The sequence below is a fragment of the Rousettus aegyptiacus genome, unplaced genomic scaffold, assembly GCF_014176215.1.
Source record: "Rousettus aegyptiacus isolate mRouAeg1 unplaced genomic scaffold, mRouAeg1.p scaffold_m13_p_6, whole genome shotgun sequence".
Taxonomy (NCBI): domain Eukaryota; kingdom Metazoa; phylum Chordata; class Mammalia; order Chiroptera; family Pteropodidae; genus Rousettus; species Rousettus aegyptiacus.
This window is the reverse complement of record NW_023416309.1, coordinates 71,853,212-71,876,667: the sequence shown is the minus strand read 5'-3', so window position 1 is coordinate 71,876,667 and position 23,456 is coordinate 71,853,212. Positions and strand designations below refer to the sequence as shown.

The 23,456-nt window shown below is 41.7% G+C and overlaps 2 protein-coding genes across 3 annotated transcripts in view; both read left to right on the top strand.

Annotated features, from left to right (window-relative positions):
* CFAP52 (cilia and flagella associated protein 52) overlaps positions 1–4,988 on the top strand; it is a 44,700-nt gene extending 39,712 nt beyond the window's left edge. Inside the window, exons 13-14 of one of the 2 annotated variants that reach the window (XM_036223595.1) lie at positions 1,990–2,101; positions 3,002–4,988. In XM_036223595.1, the coding sequence (XP_036079488.1) occupies positions 1,990–2,101; positions 3,002–3,177 (288 nt within the window). In that variant the 3' untranslated portion in view covers positions 3,178–4,988. The remainder of the gene's footprint in view (positions 1–1,989; positions 2,102–3,001) is intronic. The other variant, XM_016154660.2, reaches the window with a different exon arrangement.
* A 352-nt stretch (positions 4,989–5,340) lies between these two features.
* Positions 5,341–23,456, top strand: part of USP43 (ubiquitin specific peptidase 43) — a 56,287-nt gene continuing 38,171 nt past the window's right edge. Inside the window, 3 exon segments of the mRNA XM_016154658.2 lie at positions 5,341–5,838; positions 13,668–13,799; positions 20,668–20,771. Coding sequence (XP_016010144.2) covers positions 5,341–5,838; positions 13,668–13,799; positions 20,668–20,771 — 734 coding nt within the window.

The following is a 23,456-nucleotide window of genomic DNA, read 5'->3' as shown; positions in this document are numbered from 1 at the left end:
TAAGGTGTCATCCACCCTGCCGGCCATGTCAGATCAGCCTAATTACCTGCATATCCAATGAATGGATTTGGATTCTTATAATTCAGAGTTTGAGATTACTTTGAGATAATTTAAGACATTGAATATTTTTTTTTCCCTAGCTACAGAAAAAGTTGATGAGTTAAAAATATTGTAGGGAAAATACTAAAACTGCCTCTCCCACTCCCTACCAGCAACCATCCCCAAATTAGAATCTAGGAGAGGGGCTTTTTCCTGTTTGAGCTTCCCAGGTGATTGGGAACTACTGCCCAAAGACACTTTGCCATAAAAAACCCAAGAAATGTTGCCTGACCCAATTAGGATTTGCCTGACATAGATAGAATGTTATGAGAGGGTGTGGAGATCTGCCTCAGTTCTTGTTTCTATAGGTCGGCCTTATTAGTTTCTTTGTGTCTCATCCTGCCCATTCCTCAACCCCAGGTTTGACTTGTGGTCTAAGTGGGCTTCCTCTTGGAACTGGAGTAGAATGGATATTAGGGAGTTAAACACATTACTATGAATGCTTTTACATATGGTTCATAAAGTTTCTAAATTGGTGTGATATCTGCCATATTTTAGGTTTCAATTTATGAAATTTGAAAGTCTATTTCCTTATTAGAATTTTTACCGAAACATTTAAACCATAAATCATGAGTCTGTAAAACTATTCTAAGTGCTGGGGACATGATAGTATCCCTACTTTCATGGAGTTTACTTATTTTATGCATTTATTTTGGGTAGGCGGGGATGGAATTGGACAGTATACATGCAAACAAATAGATGAATGAACAATGAGTAATAAGTGAACAAGATGATAGGAAATGGCGAAAGAGCTAAAAAGAAGATAGAACAGGTTATATGATACTGGCTGAGGGAAAGAAAGCTGCTTTAGCTAGGATGGTAAGTGAAGGCCTCCTTAAGGAGGTGACGTTTGAGCTGAGGCCTGAGTGACAAAAGGACCTAGCCATGCTGAAATGTCAGGGAAGACCATCCCAGGCAGAGGACATCCAGAAAAGCCTGAGGACTGATAAGACTGCCTAGGAGAGGGTTCACTTTGACTTATTTGGCCAAGAAAGCACAAATTACTTACATGGGTGTACCTCCTGAGAAATAAGGATTTGGGTGTGTTTTTATAGTCCTTTCTGTTTTCACTGTGAAAACAGAACGTTATGTTAAAGAAATAAAGCATCAACAGAAATTAAAGATATACATATCTGTATATATATGTGTGTGTGTGTGTGTGTGTACACACACACACACACACACAATTTCTAGCTAGATTCAGAGGAATACAGATTCTTGGCATAATGACTGGAACACAGCGAATTTCCATCAACATCAAAGAGAAAAGGGTGAAATGCGTGCCTAAGTTCATACTCCTGATTCCTGGTACTCTTTAGAAAGAAATTTTATTTCTTTCTAAATTGGCTGTACAAGAAGGGAGGGATATTATCAGTTTGCCTTTAAGCTCCATCTTGTGGAATGCTTTATTCCTCTGGGGCAGAAGAGAATGTTGGGAATAAACAGGCCCAGTCTTCTAAACTTTCTGGATTGTTCTTTTCCCAATCCGAAGAAGGGAAATGCTTTCCCCTTCCATCAGGCATGAACCTTCACTTTCCTGATCCAAGGGTAGATGTGGGAAAGTGGATGCAATGACCTTTTCCTTTTTCTTTTACAGCTTGCTTCATACTCAATCTGCTTAGACTGATCAAAAGCACTTTCTGCCACAATCCGGGTTTACCAGCATATCAACATCTCTTTAAATAGAATTGGAATTCAAAAGCCAATACTAAATATATTAAAATGGTTTATCCACCCCCTGCTCTAGCCTATTTATAATTTCAGCAGACATATCAACCCATGATACATTTTTGCTACCTTCTATATAAAGTAGAACCATCTTTTGTTAGCATGTGTGCGGATGATTCCACCGAGATGAATTCTGCCTAATGCTTCTCTCCTGAATTACAGATTGCTTATTGGGAAGTATTTGATGGGTCAGTAATCAGAGAGTTGGAAGGTTCCTTGTCTGGGTCAATTAACGGTATGGATATCACAGTGGAAGGAGTGTACTTTGTCACAGGTGAGTTCTGGGATAAGAAAAAAAAAAAAAAAAGCCAAGCCTGACTTATTTAGATAGGAACATGGAATTCCCAGGCAGGAGGCAACTGAAAGTGACAAAAAAAGGGTCTAAAGGGCAACACGGTTTGATTCAGTCCTGAGCACTGCAGTCAGTATGGCTGGAAAAGTAAAATCCAGAAGCTAGATTCCAATGAGAGGAAATATTTGCCCAAGAGCCTTTGGGGCACAAATTAAAGCTAAGCCTTACATTGCTGGCTTCTTTTTTCCTTTTTTTTTTTTCTTTTTTTGTGAAAGGCACTGATGATACAAATGGGCCTTAAAAAGCTCAGGCTGTTTAGTGTGCCTTGCTTTGTTATTTCTTGCTGAAGTCTAAAATGACCAGCTTTTAAGTCAGCATTTCCAGGAGGCAGGTACCACACAACATGCCTATAGAAACAAGATCAATGATCAATATCATTTCTTGCTGGGCTATTTGACTCTTTAGGATATTAGCAAATAAATGTCCCCAATGAACTAAAGTTTTACAAAAACATTGACTGAAAACAAGATATAAAACCAGATGTGGTGCAATCCCAATCACATACACAGATATATGTGTATACCTGTACACTCATAGACAAAAAGACTGGAAGAAACTAAACCAAGATGTTACTAGTGGTTATTTTTGGGTGATAGGATCAAGGGTGATATCACCTCTTTGTATCCCTGTTCCCCCTCAAATTTACTACAACAGATATAGACTTTTATAATCAAGGAAAAGAATTATTATAAAGACATACTTTTCTTCCTTTAAGTTGGCACATGGGGAATATGTTGAAAATGATCCAGTTATTTGAAATTAGGGCTGTTTAATTCTATTACAGTGATGCTATATAAATGTCTTTTTTTCTTTTTTTTCCAGGGGGAAATGACCATCTGGTCAAAGTTTGGGATTATAATGAGGGTGAAGTGACTCACGTTGGGGTTGGACACAGTGGCAACATCACGCGCATTCGGATAAGTCCAGGAAATCAGTACATCATTAGCGTAAGTGCCGATGGAGCCATTTTGAGGTGGAAATACCCATTTGCCTCATGAAGCTGCGGAGACCTCCTGATTCACAACATTGCACACAGTTTTGTTGAAGGCTGAGTTTAGATAATTTTGAGATTGGTTTTGATTTCTCACGTCTGTGTTTTTGTTCAAAATATTTTCATCAAATAAGGAGAAAAAGTTTTCCTTTCCTTTATAGAATGCATTCTACGTTCTTAAATTACATATTAAAATTGAAATATGTTCAAGAGTAGTTTGTCCAAGCTGTAAATTAAAAGTTTATTATGAATAGATTTACAGTTGTTGGTTTCCTGTCATAATTTCTTTTCTACGACTCTGCAAAACCAATTGCCCTTCCTTGTGGTATGTCCACAGACATTTTACTGTTATCTTCTAAAAATAAGGAAGGCAAGCTTACCCTTCTTAATCAGCATCTCATTGGTCAAGCTGCATGGGGCAAGACTTTGGTTTGAATCCAAATAATGGGTAGGTTTTTCATTTTTTTGTTTTTTAAAAACTCTCCCAACCACTGTTTTCTTTTTTTGTAAAACAAGAATAAAGGTTATTTGGTTTTAAACTATGATCAAAAAGTTATTGTGAGAATTAAGTGAAATAATGTATTAAGGCATCTGTAGAATTCCTGACAGAGTAGAGTTAAACATGAATCATAGTGCTTTTACCACGGAAATATGTGTCGTTGAGGATCTTGGGGTAATTGTCAAGGATGAAATTTCATAAATGCTTTTTTGGAGTTGGCCATAAAATATTTCTCCTGTGCTTACTATCAGGACGACCAGGGAATGGATCTTGTGTAGTAATTGTCCAACCAGATATTCATTTCCAGAAAAGTTAAATAATGACACTTTCCAGAATCAGTCCTCAATGAAAAGTATGGTCTTTTGTTTTAAGCATATTCTTTATCCTTAACTAATGCTTTTCTTTTCTTTTCTTTTCTTTGGCATCTGGTGACTTGCTGCTGCCCTATTTGATATATCAAGGTGTATATTTAATAAATGATCACTTAGCAAATAATATTTCAGAGCACTGATGTAATAATGCATACTGCTGATCTTTTTCCGAGCTAGAAATTGATGAGAAATTCATTTTGCAAGACTTCACCTAATTAATTATAAACCTAACAGTTACAGGATAAAGTGGGCAGAGGCCGGCAGAGTTACCCCGGTAATCAAGGGCCAGGCAAGGCCAAGCCAATTCTGATTGGGCAACAATTCATTAAGGATTTTGCGTTTAGGAGAGGGCGGGTGACCCCGTAGGGGGCGCGTCTGAGATACAGAAAACTTCCTCGTAAGCAAATACTACATACACTACTGAGGTTAGAACGAGCCAACCTGTGGGGTTGGCAGTCCTCAGACCCAGGTCGAGCTCCAGTTTCTTTGCTTACTGGCCCTGCGGCCTCTGTATATTGCGTTAACCTCTCTGAGCCCGTTTCTCCACCAGTTGAAGCGAGGATGATTAAGCCTTTTAGGACTTTTGGAAAATGACTCTAACCTAGTCTGCAGTTTTAAAAAACAAACCATAAACATTTCGGTTATTTCACGCAAAGTAACACGCGACTTCGAGTTCTGGCCCTAGGATGGCCGGTCCGGGCAAAGGCTCTGTTTCCCCTCCTAAGGGGCAGAAAGGCTGGAAGGAGTGATTCGGCGGAGGAATCAGATGTACACAAAAGCGCCCCCACCCCTTCACAGCTCCCAGTGCGCGTCTCTCACCCCGCAAGAGGCTGCCCTTTGGAGTCTTCCTTTCCCCTTTTTCATATTCACCTGTTCGTAATTACAGGAAACTTAGAAATGAATAGGCAGGACTTTGCAATTTACTAGGCGGTTTCAAATTTATCATTCCTCTATTATTTCCCCGGCTTGAAAGCCCGCAGGGAAAAGGAGCAGAGGTTAAATTCAGGCCTGTTGGTTTACAAGAGGTAAGAGAGGAAGGGGAACGTGAACTCCACGACTCCCAGGGTTTTATTCCCAGTCTGTGCCGTGGGTGCGGGGGTGGGTGGCCCAGCGCTGCCCCGGGGCGGAACCTGCGGCCGGATTCCCGCGCGGGGCGGGGTGGCCCCGCCCTTGGCTCCGCCTCCGCCCGGTCCCGACACACCTGGCCCGCAGGTAGCCTAAGCCGGGTTGCCTGTCCAGGGCTGTAAGGGCCTGTTAGCGGCCAGTCTGCTCCGGGCCTTGGGGCTCTACTCTAGGAGCTATGGAGCCAGGCTCAGAGGCCGCGGAAGGAGAGGGGCCGCCCGCGCCCCGGCCCCGTCGCCGCCGCTCCCTGCGCCGCCTGCTCAGCCGCTTCCTGCTGGCACTGGGCAGCCGCTCCCGTCCCGAGGACTCGCCGCCTCGGCCCCAGCCGGGACACTGCGATGGCGACGGTGAAGGGGGCTTTGCCTGCACGCCGACCCCAGCTCCAGACGCTCCAGGGAGCCCCGGGGAGGAGCGCCAGCCCAGACCCCAGCCCCAGCTCTCCGCCTGCGACGGGGCGCGGCCCCCAGGCGCGCAGGGCTTGAAGAACCACGGCAACACCTGTTTCATGAACGCCGTGGTGCAGTGTCTCAGCAACACCGACCTGCTGGCTGAGTTCCTGGCGCTGGGGCGCTACCGGGCGGCGCCGGGCCGTGCCGAGGTCACCGAGCAGCTGGCGGCGCTAGTGCGCGCGCTGTGGACACGCGAATACACACCCCAACTTTCCGCCGAGTTCAAGGTAGGCAGCAGCGCCTTGCCGCCTACCGCTTTCGCCCCTTGGCGGCAGCCTCGCTCTGGCCCTTCTGGTTTCGCTTCTTGGAAAGTGGGTGCCCTATAAGGAAGGATTTTTCTGGGGCCTTCTTTAGATGGCATTTACCAGTTCTCCTTCAGGTGACCGCCCTTATTTTTGAGTTGATTTGTGGTGTAATCGCTCGCATACGTTTTCTTTATGAAGTAATTCCTCACAGGTATTTTGAGGGGTTGAGCGGAGGGAGCTGATAGATTTGAGGAGTGTGTTTAGCATTTTTGCTTTCAGCAAACATTTGTGGAAGTATTGTAGGTCTGTGAGCCAGGCGGTGTTTTAACGCCAGGGATAGTTACAGGGCTCCTGGGTGGGGTGTCGGACTTTGAAGGTCAAGGCCAAGGAGGAAGGAGGTGATTCTTTAGTTGAGATCCAAATGATGAGGACTCAGCCAGGCCAAGATCTAGGAATAATCCAGGTAGAGAGAGTATAGGCATAGGCCTGAAGGAGGTGAGAACTGTAGGCACCGAAGGAAAATAGAGTGGCTGGAGCCCAGGCAGGCAGAGTGGGGTTTAGATACGTTGACCAGATCATGTAAAGTCTTGAGGCAATGATAAAGAGTTTGGATTTTATTCTAAGCCCGATGGAAGCTGAGAACCTGTGTGCCAGGTACTACGCTGAATGCCCAGTAGAGACAGTGGGCGTGCTTTATCAGAGATGGCATCCTTTGTTTAGTGCAAATTAAATCCCGTAGGGATGCGTTAGCAGGAGGTTGCATCCATTGTCCCCAGGATCATAGTCTACTTACTCGGGATGCTGCAGGGTCATGAGGCTTTGGAAGTTATGTGTATCATTTCACCCAGTATTAAAGCTGGGTGTTTGTTTGGCGTCCCATTGGATTTAAGAGTTCCTGATAATTGATGCACACGGCTTGCTTCCTACTTAAAAAACCACAGCTCTGGGCAGAGAGCTGAAGCTCCCCATAGACTAGTGATTGTTGTTCTTGGGGGAGGAGGGAACCTGTCAGTGTTCATTCCACAAGCATCATCGCTCTTGAGTTTCAGCCTGAGAAAGCAGTCCTTGCCACGTGACCCAAGAGGATACCAAGCCCCACCTTCCTCTCTACTGCTTCCACTAGTGAAATACTGTGCTGCGGGAATCAGTGGTTAAATGGGCATCATTATCTCTTTTGGTAACATTTGCTTTTTAAATATAAGAGCCAATATTGTATAGCAGTTAAGAGCAAGGTCTCTGGAGCTTTGTGAACTTGAGCAAGTTGCCAAATCTAGCCATTCCTCAGCTTTCCTCATCTGTAAAGTGGAACCGTAATGATACCTACCTAATATAGTATAGCCTTGTGAAGAATAAATGAGTTATATGTACACATTTAAAACAGTGCCAAGCCCCAAGGAACTTTTCATTATTCTATTTTCATACCTCTTCATCTGCAGATACCTAGGAGGAGGGAGAAAAGTAATCTTTATGTACTTTTCTCATGCTACATACATTTTCATTCAGTTACTGGGAGAGGCAGGAGTAGCTTGAAAAAATTCTTCCAAATTACTAATTACACTCAGTGACTCACCAGGACTTCCTATCTGTCTCCTGCTCCGAAACCCCTAAGGCCTGGAAGCTCCCCATGAGCCTTGGGGAATGGAAGGATAATCAGGTTGTTAATATGTCAATGAGAGTGACATAATCAGGGGTTTCCCGGGACTTTCTGGGTAGCCAGACTTGGAGAGAGTGGAGAATTCAGAATCCAGGGTTTCTTGCTGGTTGAAATCTAGGTGAACTCCTCTTATTTTACAGATGAAGAAATATTCATTTTTCCAACAAGTATTTCTTGAGTGTCCAGACACTATAATGGGCACATGGAATACATGAGTGATGAGTATGAAATCTAATTTTGGAGCTGCTCTCCAGGAACTTGTGGTCCAGTGGGAGAGATGAGTGGTAATGAAATAATCACGCAGGCGCATATTTAGAGCTGGTGACAAATGCTAGAAAATAAAAATACAAGGAGCTGTTGTAATTCTGGCAGGAGAATGTGATTTGATTGGGAGAGGTGGAGTGAGGAGAGGCAGGAAGGCTTCCCAGGAGAGGATGTAGGACTGTGGGAAAGTGTATTCCAGGCCCTGGGACTGAAAGTGCTGATCACTGATGGGGTTGGGGCTGAGGAGCTAGAGAGAATAAATGAATGGTTAAATGAATTAATGAAAGCCTATGTGACTCAGTGGTAGGTGGGGAGAAGGGGCTGGAGAATTTGTAGGGGACAAGCCACAGAAGTTTTTGCAAAGGTATTTGGTCTTCAGGAGTGATTTTTAGCTTTAGACAGAGGAAGGGAGGAAATTGAGAAGGGCCAGCATACTAGAGTGAGTTATCCAACTCCAGACATGCACACAGAGTGGTTTTGCAGTGCACCCCCTTCCTGAGCCCTGAGTTACCCAGCATCCTGGAGACACCAGGACCACTCTTTGTTTCAACAGCAAATGAATAAATACATTTAAAATATCCTGTTTATGGTATTATCTATAGTACTTGGCTTTCCTAATGATGTAATTAAATGTATGTATACTATAAAAATTGAAAATGTGAAAAAAGATCTGGAATGCCATCAGAGATAACCATCTCTAGAGATAATCATCATAAACATTGATGTGTCTCAAAGAATACACAAACAATTGGAAATTCTCATTTTATATCCTGCCTTTTTAAAAACTATTATAAGACTTTCTCCTGGTCATTAAAATATTCTACAGAATTTAATTTTTAATGATTGTGTAATATTTTATTAAATTAACCAATGCCTATGGAGACATTTATGCACTGTACTATTTTCGTTATCACACTGCTTTGAAAATTTTTATATTTAAATCATTTTCCTCAGCTCTGTTTGGTTCGATAAACTTACTTCCTTGAAGTGGAATTACATGGTTAAAGCAAAGATGGCCATTTTGTTATTTTTGTGTTCTTTTGGTTTTTAAATCAACTGTATTGGGGGTATAAATTATGTATAATGAAATGAACCCATTTACAAAAATTGAGTTATATTTGACATACAACATGGTGTAAATTTAAGATGTACAGCGCCCCCTTGTTATCTGTGAGGAATATGTTCCAAGACCCCTAGTGGATGCATGAAACTGCAGGTGATACTAAACCCTATATATATTATGTTTTTTCCTTTAGACACATACCTATGGTAAAGTTTAGTTTACAAATTAGGCACAGTAAGAGCTTAGCAGCAACAATAATAAAATAGAACAATTTTAACAATATTTTATAATAAAAGTTATGTGAAAGTGGCCTCTCTCAAAACATCTTATTGTACTGTTCTCACTCTTGTTGTAATGACAGGAGTAGGTGAAATGCTTACGCAAAATGAGGTGACGTGAGGTAAGTGACACAGGTATTATGACACAGCTTTAGGCTACTATAAATGTGAGGAACACAAGAACTGAGATACGAGACAGTAGATTTGATAATGGAGACAGCTACTAAATGACTAATGGGCGGGGAGCATATACTGCATGGATTCACTGGACAAAGGGATGGTTCACACCCTGGGTGGCATGGAGTGGGACAGTGCAAGATTTCATCACACCACTCAGAATGGAGTGCAACTTAAAATTTATGAATTGTTTATTTTGGGAATTTTCCATTTAATATTTTTGGACTTCGGTCGACCTCGTGTAACCGAAAGTACGCAAAGCAAAACTGAGAATAAGGGGGTTTACTGTTCATCATATTGCTTTGATATAGTTATATTGCAGTGTGATTGCCAGTAGCATTAGCTAACACCTCTCTCATGTCACATAATTATCGTTTCTTCTAGTGTTAGGGACAGTTAAAATCTAGTGTCAAGTTTAATGTCTATAATACAGTTTTGTTATCTATAATCACTGTACTGTGTGTTAGGTCTCTGGGTCTTATTTATTGAGTCGCAAAGTTGTACCCTTAAACAATATGCCTCCCATTTCCCCACCCCTCAGCCCTTGTTAACCACCATTTTACTCTCTGCTTGTATGATTTCAGTTATTTCTTTGACTAGGAGTGAGATATAGGATTTTTTCACGCTTCTTACTAGTTGTAAGACTGCACTCGTAATTGTCTACTTATGTCATTTATTTATTTTGCCTTGATCTTAATGTCATTTTACTTGTTTCTATAAGTTCCTCAACCCTTGTATTTTCTGCAAATATTTTCTTCAAACTCTCTCCTTCTCCCTATCCCAATACTGGAAGTTTTATATTTATTTATATCATCCCTTTTATAAATATTGAATTTTACGAGTTTCTAGTTTTCTTATGGTTATATTAAGGATTTCAGCCATCTGAAATTTATTTTAGCTTATGTGCCTGAGGATCAATTTGAGATCTATGATTTTAGACATAGAGTATGCCTCAAGTGATATACTAGAGGTATTCTGCTTTTTTAAAATCAAGGATGCCATCGTCATTCTTATTTTTTGGAAGTTCTTGACAAAATGGTAAGACATGAAATGGAAATGGAGTAAAAAATATTGAACAGAAAGAAAATTACCAAATGGCTCTAGAAAGCTTTATTTTAGAAATATCATTGTCACTAACAAGGTCAGATGCAAGATAGAAAGTTAAAATTAGTAACCATTTAGAACATTATGGATATTAGATTCCATTCATAAAAATAACCAGAAATATGAAACAACTAGGAATGATTTAAATAATAAATATATTAAAAATGATTCATGTTTGAGAGAAGACAGACACACACACAGATAGAGCTATGCCATGGTGTAGAGTAGAAATACCAGATGTTTCCATTCTTCCCTCCCAAGTTAGCATTTAGCTTTAATGCAGTTCTAGTCACATTTCAATAGGCTTTTTATGGGAATGTCCTTTGTAGGAATCAGTAGGTCACATTATTTAAAAAATTCTGGAAAACACCTGCTAGATACTGTTATAATTGGAAAGAGACCAATAAAGAACAGTGTTCACTATAAAAAAAATATGCAAAGTACAAATGAGAATTAAAAAACTACATATGGTCCCATCCTTCTATGATAACTATTTGTTAATATTTTGCCTTATATTTTCTGGTCTTTTATCTATCTACAAATATATATATAAAACAATCTCAAATAGATAGTTTTTCACTTTTTTTTTAAATGAAAAGATCATTTATTTTCTCTGTAGTGTTTCCTCAGTGTAATTTTTAAGGCCATCTTATATGAATGTGCCACAGTTTTCCCCCAAAACTTTGATACTTAGAGATAACTTTGTATCTCTCATTCCTTAGTCTAAATTCTCTAAGGTGGAATTACAGTTGACCCTTGAACAATGCTGGAGTTAGGGGTGCTGACACTTCTTACCCTATGCAGTCAGAAATCCGAGTATAACTTTTGACTCCTCCAAAACTTAACTGCTGTTGACTGGAAGCCTTACTGATGATAACAAATTGTCGATTAACATATTTTTGTAAGTTACATGCATTATATACTATATTCTTACAATAAAGTAAGCTAATGAAAAAAATTTAGGACAATCATAAGAAAATACATTTACAGTTTTTATTGAAAAAACAAAAACAAAAACAAAAAATGTGTGCATAAGTGGATCTATGCAGTTCAAACTTGTGTTGTTCAAGGGCCAACTGTGCTGTGTTTATATAGGGGGAAGTTTTAAGGCCCTGTCTTGCCTGTCTTCTTGAAGTTGTTAAATTCCTTCTGGAAAGGTTGTATGTATGGCTTTATAGCCAGGCTAACATGAAGAGAGAGTCAGTCTTAAAGGATTTACTTGGTTAGCAGTAGGGAAATGGATTTCACATAGAGAGAAGTAAAAATAAAGGTGTGGAGTTTTGAAGTGGGAAAGTACATTTGGAGCACCTGAGTGGCTGGAGCTTCGAAACCCATGAGAGAGTGATGAGAGACGCGGATGGGACCGGACCAGAGAAGTTTGGACTATGTGGTGGTAAGAGAGTCAGGAAGGGTTTGGAGTAGGGGCATGGCATTATCTTGTGGGGCTGTAGGAAAAGGGGTCTGTTCTGCCCTGCAGGCAGTGGGCCGGCAGGAAGAGATTTGGGAGAATAGGCTCCTTTGTAGATAGGTATTATCATCTGGGAAGCAATAGTTGGGACTCAACAGTGGGGATGGGACTCTACTGCAGGGGCGTGGCAGAAACTATTTGGGAGCTAGAATCCAGAATGCTTGATCATGCACTTATGTGGATGTGAGAGAGAATCTGGAATGGGACACTGATATTAAGAGGAAGAGCTGATCATAGAGATTTGAATTTGGAGGGACTAGCTGCTCCCTAGGAAAGAATGTTGGTACTAAGAATACAGGTATGAGGATGGCTGGGGGGTAGGGTGGCCAGGTAAATTGCATGATCCTCAGTGAAATTTGAATTTCAGATAAACAGCCTTTTAGTATCCTAGATACCGTATTGGACAAACTTATACTACAAACGTTATTCATTTTATTTGCTAAATCTGCCAGCCTTACAAAGTGCAGAGAAGCCTAGAGGAACTAGACCTTCCAGGGAGCCAGACTTTTGCTTCATCTTGACTTTTGTTTCATCTTATCCTACAGTTTCCTTTAAATTCCAAGGGAAGATTAAAAGAAAGAAAAAGAATAAAGCCCAGGCCATTGGATTTGATTGGCAGTGGTAACGATTGTCTGCATCCACAGTCTTGCTCAGACTGCTCCCTCTGGTGAGCGTGAGTGAGAAACAGACCTTGGTGCAAGGAGGCCTAATGCCTGGCTCTGCAGTCTCGGGTGGGACAACCAACCATATCTACTGTGCACACACACACACACACACAGACAAGGGGATTCGCTTACACTCAGATGCTCATGCTTGCATGTGCGTTAAAAAAAAAAAAATCCCGGAAGGGTGATTAGAAAGTGCTAAGTGTGGCCTCCCCTTGTGAAGGGGTACACAGGAATGGGGTCATGTAGAAAGAAGACTTTTCATTACTGCCCTTTTTTATACTTTGAATTCTTTTTTTTAAAGCATGTGGATATATTACCCTTTGACCTAAACTCTTAAAAAGCTGGAATATGCATTTACACAGAAAATGATAAAGTTGTTAGACAATTTAACAGGACAGCGCAAATGGCACAGGGAATATAAGTTTTGAGAGCAGGAATCATGTATGTCTTGTTCACTGTTGTGTCCCCATCCAGAGAATAATGCCTGGCATGTGATAAGCACCCAACTACTATTTATTAAAGGAATGAAGGTTGAAAATAATCAACCATTTTGTGATCTCACCGCACAAAGAAAAGTTTGCACTTAGATTTCACATGTATTAGAGAAGGCGGTGAAGGAGCTTTGCGCACAGTATTTAAGGAAGTCCACTGCACTGAGCCAGGGCGTCATTCACAGAGAGCTGAAGTTATGATAGTGAATGAAGTCACTGAGGGAGAGGGTAAGGCAAGAAGCTGTTACCCTGGGGCGATGAATAGAGGGAGACAGCATGAAAATAGACCGACAGAGGAGGACCAGGGAGCATGTGCCCCATCTAACAAGGAATGAGAGCTTCAGGGAGGACAGATGATCAACAGAATAAAAATATTCAGCAGAGACCACCCTGTGGGTTTTCACTAGTAATCTTTCTTGAAAAAAAAAATGCCTTCTCCTATACAGAGAAACCTAATAGCATCTGGGACACTGCTCCAAAACGGGAGGTTTTCAGAGGAAAGACCATTTCTCACCCCGTATTATTTCCACGTTGTCCCAGGGCAGGGCTGAAGAGTGACTACTGGTAGACCTAGAGCCAGTAGGCCCTGATTGGGTTGTTGGAAGGGCCAAACTGACCCTCTGGTTTTCTTTTTTTTCTTTCAGAATGCAGTTTCCAAGTATGGCTCTCAGTTCCGAGGCAATTCCCAGCATGATGCCCTGGAGTTCCTTCTCTGGCTGCTGGATCGTGTGCACGAAGACTTGGAGGGCTCGACCCGAGCACCAGGATCCGAGAAGGTTAGTCACTCTTAGAAACACATTGTATAATTTTCTTTTTTCCTCTAACTATTTACTCAGCTCCTCAAAACTGATTCTTGAAATTCAGATTCTAAGATTCCCGTGGATTCTAGCTCCTGTGTACAAAATGCTGTTCCCTGCTCTTTTCTCTTAGCTCTGTTTGTTATAGACAATGCATTTTCTCCCACTGCAGTATTTTCATCCTCTTTAATCCCTTTTGGCTTACGTTTTGAAAAATCTCATTTTTTGTCAATATTCTGTGCATTAGTGTGGTCATATGAAGCCATGACTACCACCACTTATTATTTTCAGGTGGTACCATTGCGTTTTCTGTTTTGTATTCTACAGAGCATCAATTCCCAGTCTTTTTTCTCATGACACTGGAGGAATGGATGCATCTTTGTAGGTGTGCGCTTAGCATTCCCAGATTTTGATGAAACCTCAAACCTTCGGAAGTAGGAAAGCACTATAATCATTTGTAATAGCTACAGTTAATTGATACATCAGTTACGCTCTCTATGGGGCTTTGCTAAATATACATGATGGGTTTTACTCTAATGCTATCCTTTTCTCTCTCACTTAAGAAAGTAAAAGCAAGTGGATATTATACAAAGAGTGAGCCAAGTTATAACAACATCTTTAATTTAAAAAATGTTTCCCAATCTTTGGTAGTTAATCAACCACATATCACTTTTGACGTATCTCAAAACTGATCCAATGCAGGTATGAGAACTGCTTTACCAGTTTTTTTGCTTGTTTTAGATCTGGACACTTTATTCCCATTTTTCTCATGAATCAATTCTCATCCTTTCATTATTTGTTTGGAGCCCATCATTCTAGAGTAATAAAGACTATGGCATGATGAATATAGTTAATAATACTGAAAATTTGCTAAGAGAGTAGATTTCAGGTGTTCTTATCATACACAAAAAAAGGTAACTATGTGAGGAGATGGATATTTTAGTTTGATGGTAGTAATCATTGCACTATCTGTATGTGTCCCAGATCATCATGTTGTATACCTTAAATATATGTAATGTTTTATTAAAAAGAAAAAGAGTGAAAAAGAAAGCTGAGTCATTATTTTCAACTTGTCCATATAGCCAGGTGTTATCTATGCTTCTTTCTCTTTTAAAAAGACAAGTTGCAAGTTTAAGAAAAGGTGAACAGAACCATATATGTCTCAAATAAGAATAGACCCATTTTAAACAACAATATAATACAATCAAAAGCTAAGAGTTGGATGGAGCTGCAAAAACAGTCCTCTTGCCCAAGACAGCAAGTTGCCCTCTGCATAGAATAGGGGAAGTAACGGTTGTATAGTACTCTGTACTCCTCAGATCACAGTGTGGGGGTAACTGTTGTGATTTACGGAGCAGTGCTAAGGTTATTATCCCCATTTCATTTATGTGGAAACCAAGAATCAGGTTGGGTAGACTTCCCAAAGCAACACAGCTACACAAAGGACAGAATCAGGATTCAAGTCCAAGGGAGTCTGGCTTGAAAGCCTGTTTTCTTATTTTTAAAAATCCCCAAACACCCCAGTCACCCACAAAACACACAAATGAACCAAACCAAAAACATCACCACATAAGTACCTGGGAGGACCATGACTCAAAGGTTGTGGGATTATAGGTGATTTTTATGTACAGTGATTTTCTGTTTATCTTATTCAGACCCTTTTAGTTGCAAGTGACATAAATTTAACTTGATTCAACTTGAGCAAAGGGCATTTATTGGCTTTTATAACTTGCATGTTCAAGGATTGACCAGCTTCGGGTAAAACTGGATCCAGGGACTCAGATGATGTCACCAGGTCTTTGGCTCTCTCTCTTTTGTCTCTAGCTTCATTCTCAGACCATCTCTGCTCACACGAGGACAGGAGGGTCCCCTGCAATGCTCACATGGTCTTTAACACTTGGAATTCCAGAAAAAGCCCAGAGAAGAGTGTAATTGTCCAGTGTGGTTCACATGTCCATTGCTGGACAGGTGGCCAGCAGAATGGAATAGTCTGATTGGGCACACCTGGGTCTCATGGGCATGTGTTATGTGTGTGTTGGAGGGGTGGGGGTGAACTCCACCCAAGTCACATGGCCAAGGAGACCATTTTTTAGGTTCTGGCAGGGCTTCTTCCCCAAGGAAAGGGATGCTGAGAAGGTAAACATGCCCACCACACTGTATATTCCATAATTTTAGAGTGAGCACATTTCAAAATCAGAATTATGTAATTTTTTAAAGATACTGTTTATTGAATCTTTGTTATGTGCCACTCATCTAACTTGATGCTTTTCTTGATTTATTTTACTACGGGGACACACAGAAGACACCAAATAAGCTTTTGAATGTTGAATAAATTACGTAGTTACCAGCTTTAATATTTGTAAGGACAGCTCATGTTTTGTATTTATCGGGAATTTAGATTAAGTAAGTTGTCCAAAGTCACTCAACTTCTTCTTGGGGGAAATAGAATTGAACCTGAGTCTGTCTATTTCAAAGCCACCATGTTGGATCTCTTTCATTGTCATGAGTGCCTTGTTCCTTCTCAGTTCCCCACCAGGGGGTGAGAGGAAGCCTGCCCTGTCTCTTTCTGCTGGCTGCATATGAAAGGCCTCATGTCCTGCTTCCCCTTCCTTTAGCTCCCTGGCTGTGCCAGGCAGCTCTTCCTACCTGGAAAGTAGGAGGGATCAACAGCCTTCTAAATTGACTTTAATCTTCCTCTTAGTCCCTTGGTGGCAGGAAAAGGCATTGGGCTTAAGGGCGGGGAAGATCACTTGAGAGGTTAAGTAACTTGCCTCAAGTCACACAGCAAGTACAGGGGAGAGCCAGGAGCCAATCTAGGAAAGACAACTCTAAAACAGGATTTCTTAAACTTAGCACTTTTGACATTTGGGGTCCAGCAATCCTTTGTCATGGGGGCCGTCCTTCACATTGCAGCATTTGTAGCATCCTTAATCTCAGTAGATGCCAGTAGCCCCCCAATTGTGACTGATAACCAAAAATATCTCCAGACATTGGAAAATATCCCCTGGGGGCGCCAAAGCACACCCCATCCTTTTTGGTGAGAGCCTTTATTCCCAACCATGGCACACGACTCCCAAACCTTTCTTTAAGATAACATTGAGTTTATTTAAGTGAAGAGGGCCTGCCAATAATTCTTCTTAACAACTTCAAGACCCATGTAAAAGCAGCCATAATTGGTCTTCTGATTTCCAATATGCCATACTACTGTATGTTCTCCACAGTGTAGTCAGAGTGATCTTTTAAAAGGAAAAAAGATCCTGTCACTTTCCTGCTTAAATTCCTCCAGTGGCTTCCTATGGCACTTAGAATAAAATCCAGACTCCTGTGTGGCTGAGTGTGCCCTGCCTGCCTAGGCCTGCCAAACACTCAGCCTAATTTCAGGTCCCTCTTCTCTTTGCTCATTGTTCTTGGTCATACTGGCTATTTTTGGTTTCTTTAATGGGCCGAGCATGTTAGGAGTATGTTATGACCGGGCCAGAACTGAGGTGGCCGTTTGCCAGAGAGAGGAACTTGCCTAGATCTTAATTTGACCTGATTGAAAGCAGAAAAGATCTTTTCCCTCTGTCTGGGGTCAAAGCTTCTCTTGAAATTTGCTCTCAGAAAATTGGGCCACCTGTGGAGGCCTGGCTGCCAATGTTTGAAGGGAAGGAGCGGGGCTGTGGGGATTATTTGGCACAAAACTTCATTTTCCCTTTCCAGGAAGGAAAGGATCTGTCCTCTGTATAGCTCTGAACAATTTTTCTTTTTGAGGTTATTTCTGTTTCAAAACATATGAAAGTCATATAGCTAGATTTATTGAAACTGGAATAGAAAACAAGGATCACTTTCTTCTCTGTAACTGTAATGATTCTCAAATATTTTCATCTGGCAAAAAGGACATATTTTTACTATCCTATGGACACTATCACACAAGCAATCTTTTTGGCAGTTTATCTTACAGAAAACACCACTCTTGAAGAACTAAGAAAGGGACGAGGCTGGGAAAAGGACCAGGAAGCTAACATTTATTAAGGACTCACTCTGTGTCAGGATATATACATCATCTCTTTTGATTTTAATGATGGCCCCATGAGGTGGATGTGATACTCCTATTCCTTTTAGATGTGGAACGAGGGTTGGAGAGATGTTCAGGGTCACTTGGCTAACAGAGCAGAGCTAGCCTGGTCTGACCTCATTGTCCATGCTTTGTGAATGACCCTCTGCTGCCCCTCATCCCTGCCTCTATAGCCCATCCCTGGGTGATCCTGTCCGCGTCCGCTCCCAACGTGCTACATCAGCAGTCTCCAACCTTTTTGACACTAGGGACTGGTGCTCCTATGAGAATCTAATGCCTGATGATCTGAGGTAAAACTTAGGCAGTGATGCTAGCCCTGAGGAGCAGCTGCAAATACAGACGAAGCTTCTCTCACTGCCTGCTGCTCACCTCCTGCTATGCGGCCTGGTTCCTAACAGGCCACAGACTCATACTGGTCCATGGCCTCGGAGTTGGGGACTCCAGTGCTACATTATCAAGTTGGTGCAGAAGCTGCCTCTATCGTTGTGAGGTCTTCAGCTGACTCAAACACGATGGGAACTTATGAGAAGGCCAAGGAGCAGCACACTGATTCAAAGGGAAGGTTGAAGAACCAGGCTTGGGACCATTGAGAACCAGGCAGCTCTGGGGCTGTCTCAGTGGCAAGAATTGCTCTGGCCTGGACTCGCTACTAGAATCACAGTTTTTAGCATTTTGATCACTCTGCCCATGATTCCCATGCAGGGCAGGAACATCTCATCAGTTTAGCTTACATCATATACCTGTCCTTCAGTAAGGGACAGCAATATTCCTGATTAAAGAGCCTTCCCCACTTTTCCATGGGCTGGATTCAAAGTTCCAAAGGGTGCTACTACCAAAGTGGAGAAGTGAACCCTGCACAGCCAAAAATGTCAGTTTCCGCTCTACTTTCGAGCTTTCCCTCCTCTGAGCCCTTCATCTATCTGCTGGTAGATGTCTCTGCCTGGACATGGGTAACCCTGGGTGTGAATGCCCTTCCCTGACACACTGCTTTTAACTCTTCTGATCAGACATTCCCAGCACCAGATTGGAAGCTTGGAGTTGGTCCTGTTTATCTCCTTCATTTTTCTCCCTCTGCTCCCCAATCAGGTGCTCATTTATGAGCTGTGTACACTGGGTGCCTGAGTTTATTCCTCTTCTTCATTTTTCAAAGCTCCTACTGTAGTTCACCCTGTCATGACCTGGACCCTTGAGCTTCCTAATTTGTGTCCTAGCTCCAGACTTACCCTCCTTCCTCCTGTGCATGTCTGTTAAATTCAAGCATGTACCCTCCCCTAGGTTCAAAATCCATCAGATACTCCCCATTATGTAACAAAAGCAAACCCTTAAACAGTGCATACTGTGTTCCAGCCACTGTTCTGAGTGGTATATATATATTAACTCTTTTAATCTTAAAACATCCCTATCAGATAGATACCTATCATTCATTATCCTTTTATTAGGGTTGGGAAACCTTGGTGTAAGAGATTAAGAAAGTTGTTTAGCTGGATCAGAGGTCGAGTAACCCTACGAGCCAAGTGCCAGCACAGGGATTTGAATTCAGACTGTCTGACTCCAGAGTCTCATTTTTTCACCCTGATACTGTGCTCTACAGTCATTAGGATACTGAAGGCCCCACCCAATGTGGCTCCAGACTCTCTCCACACCTATTTTCTACTTCCCTTTCTATATTCTGTATTCTGGTCAAATTTGGCGTAATAAAATAGTAGGACAAATAAGAGTGACTATTCTGAATATTTGTCACTCTTATTGGTTTCACTATTTTATTATGGAAAACTTCAAGCATACAGAAAAATCGAATTAATTATACAGTGAACTCCTCATAGATTCTGTAATTTATATTTTACTAAAATTGCTTTATCACATATATATACAACGATCCCTCTATCTACTCTTCACTCCATCTTCTTTTTCCCTCATCTTATTTTTTTTTCGATGTATTTTAAATTAAAATTCAGACATTGGGACACTTGAACCCTAGGGCTTCACATGTGTTCCTTTTTCCTGGCTCTTTGAAAATGTTGGCCTTGAAGACCAGAGTGTTGTAGCCACAAACCACGATGTTCTTGTAGCCATTCAGAAATTGGAAGAGGCAAGGAATATTCGGAGGGAGTGTGGCCTTGCCAACACCTTGATTTTGGGCTAGTGATACTGATTTTGAATGTCTGGTGTCAAGAACTGCGAGAGAGTTAATTTCTGTTGTTTTAAGGCACCAGTTGGTGGTAATTTGCTGCAGCAACAACAGGAAACTAATACATAAGGGAATGCAAAGAGGGATACAATAGGACTGATGTGTGAAGCAAAGGAGCTTATGCGTTATTTTAAGGTGCAAGGTAGTCTGTCTGAGAAAGATGGTCATGTGAAGAAGACTGGCTTACTGAAAAATGTGGACAGAAATGGTTTAGTAGGTAGAGGATGGGAAGATTTTGTGCGGATGTGTTTGAAGTCATTGCAGCACCCAAGTGAAAAATGTACAGGCGGCATCCAGACACATGAGGCCTAGCAGGTTGGAGATAAAGAACAGGGTAGTCAGTGAGCCTGGCGGAGTATGTGTGAGTGTTCACCAAGGTTCATGCTTCAATTTTTTCAACACATTCTCTCTCCCAGGGATTTTGGGAGGTCAAGAGATTGGAAAGTGAATTATGGTAAAGGCAACATCGAAGGTCTAGGTTCTACAGAGTCCATCCCAAGAAAGTGGGGACGAGAGCCCAGAAGGAGGCCAGGACTTGATGGTATGGAAGCAGTGGAGTGAAGGGAGGTGTATCTAATTTGCTTTCTTTCCTCATGTCTTTGCAGCTTCAGCCTGAAGCCAGTAAAACCTCTGAGAACCTCCTGTCACCATCGGCTCAGCTCTCTTTAGGTCAAAGCTTTGTGCAAAGCCACTTTCAAGCACAATATAGGTAAGAATGGGATGTGTTTAGAATTACCCATGAATTCAGCAAACTTATATGCTGGTAACTAGTCTCCCATGGCCAGGTTTACCCTGAGATTACAAATACAACAAAACCCACAAATATCCTTCTCTCTTCCATTATAAACCTCAGTTAACCATTCACTCCTATGGTTGCTGACATTTAGTATTTCTTTTCCTTCTTGCTGGCTTTTGGGAGTCCCATCTGCCCTTGTAGGAGGGGTCATGTGGAGACAGTTCTACAGATTGTGAATGTGGAGGCCAGGATCTCCCCAGCAGGCAGCCATTGGGAAGCTGGCGAGACCCTTCCTATTTGTTTTTTATAGCCAGAGAACCCAGTTTAAGTTATTTAGTTTAAAATTTCCCAGCATTCTGGAGGATATAAAAAATATACAAGTACACAGGCTTCAACTTCAGAAAAGTTCTCTTTGGGCTTTTATATCTGACGGTTCAGAGATTCACATAGGGTAGACTATTTTCAAGTATTACAGTGCTTTAATGAAAGCACTAACTGCAGGTCAGAAAGGGAGAAATCATCCTGGGCTTCTCAGAGGAGGTATGCCTTTTGATGACCTATGAAGAAGGAAAAGGATCGAACGGATGGAAACATATTCAACAAGAAGGCAAACCTCGTAGAGGAGGAATAAGCACAATGATCAGGATTTAGGGGAAGCCATTGTTACGGAGAACGCCATCTAAATGAGATGCTTGCCTATATATTTTAAAATTTAATCCTTTCAGGAGCCCTAGGAGATGAGTTACAATCTGGGAGGCTGGGCCATCTGGGAGACTGGGCTTTTCATGAGGACATATAAGTTCCCTGTAAGTGGTGGAACTAGGGTTTGTGCTTAATAGATCTCTGAAGCACAAGTCCTTGTGTTTTCTTTGTAATTCTTCCTCTTTGGTTACTTTTCCATCTCAGCTTGTTCTGTGCCTATGATGTTCTGCTGCTACTTCCGTTGCGCAGAAGCTTTGCCCTCTTGTTCTCTGTTATGAATGTTAAACTTTCTAAAATATTTTTTCTTCTGGATGTTGCATTCAATCATTTTCAAAGGTGTGCTCTTCTCTGCGTCTTCTGGATCCTCTTCCCTTTCTTTTGCTCTGTTGTGTTACTCATAGGCCTCCTATTTTTTTTTCTTTCTCTTATTTACTTCAGACAAAGTAACAACTATTCAGTGTTCTAGAATTCACTTATTTATAGCCATTTACTTCCATATCTTTTGGGTATTTGTATTATTTGTGCTTGGGAAGGAGGAGATCATTTAAAATTGCCCAGAAACTGTCCTGATGTAGGATTTATATTATATTCAGTAATTGACAGTAAAATAAATTGGACGTGATCACTGTCTTTGAGTTGGTTGCTTATTTAGGAAGATCAAATAGTCTCTGAAACACTTTGGAAAGATGCCAAAACAGCTTTCCACTGGAGTGGAAAATCCACAGCATTCGAGAAGTTCTCTTCCTCCCTGCCCTGCAGGAGTCGGAGGGTGGACCTTAAATGAACAACCAGAATGACCATGGGGCACTCCACTCCCACCCATGATTACTTAGCATATGGGGTGATTAAAATCCCTTCTCAATGCGCTCAAATCTCATTGTTGTACATGAAGAGTGGCCCACTGATTTCTGAGAGATGTCATGATGCACTACAAGGTATGCATAAAGGAAACCTAGATTTCATGGCTACTGACCTTTTTGGCCAGGAAAACTACTTGTAGGGCATCTGTCTTATCTTCAGGTGCCCAAAGCACAGGCTGCTTGAAACAATAATGAGACAGAGGAAAGGAAAAATAAAGGAGAAAGCAGAAACCTATGGAAGGAGGGAGAAGGTAGTATAAGACGAGGGCATGTTAGAGAGTGGGGAAGGGTCACCAGGTACCACTCATTGGTGCCTTTGTAAAATAAATTCACTTATTTCTCTGCTCACTCCATTCTCTCTACCCTCTTCCCCTCATGTCCACACATACTGCCTTCTTCTTTCAAATATCTGAGCATCTGATACTATGTTTGGTCCAGTGGTTACAATGAGGAACAATAGTTCTTTGCCCACTAGAGAGAAATACTAATTAAATATATCCATTTATTCTCTAGATAGTTCATTCAAGCCTACTATGTGCCAGATTCTCTTCTAGGGGCTGGTTTTTGAGCTGTGAACAAGACCCAGAGCCTGTTCTCATGGAGCTCACATTCTGTTGCTGAGGTATTAGATGATGTACACGTCAACAAACAACTTGCCATAGTGATAAGCGAAATGATAAGGCGTAACCTGGGAAGTGGGGGAGGTAGCCAACCTTAGATAAAGTGGTCAGGGAAGACTTCTTTTCAGAGGGAACATTTGATCTGAAAACTGAGTGACAAGGAGTCAGCTATTCAAGTACTTGGGGACAGCGTATTCCAAGCAGAAGAAATAGCAAAGACAAAGGGCCTGAGATGGGAATGATCTTGGCAAGTTAAAGGAACACAGAGCTGCCCAGAAGTGAGGGATGGGAGGCGAGGCTGGAGAGGCCGATGGGGACCTGGTAGTGTAGGTATCCAGTCCAAGAGCGCTGTTTGGTCTAAAGCGCACAGGAAGCCACTGCAAAATTTAAAGCAGGGTGTGGTCTAGTTACCAATTTAAGAGGCGACGCTGGTTGTTATGGGCAATGAAAGAAGACAAGACTGGAAGCCGAAGCAG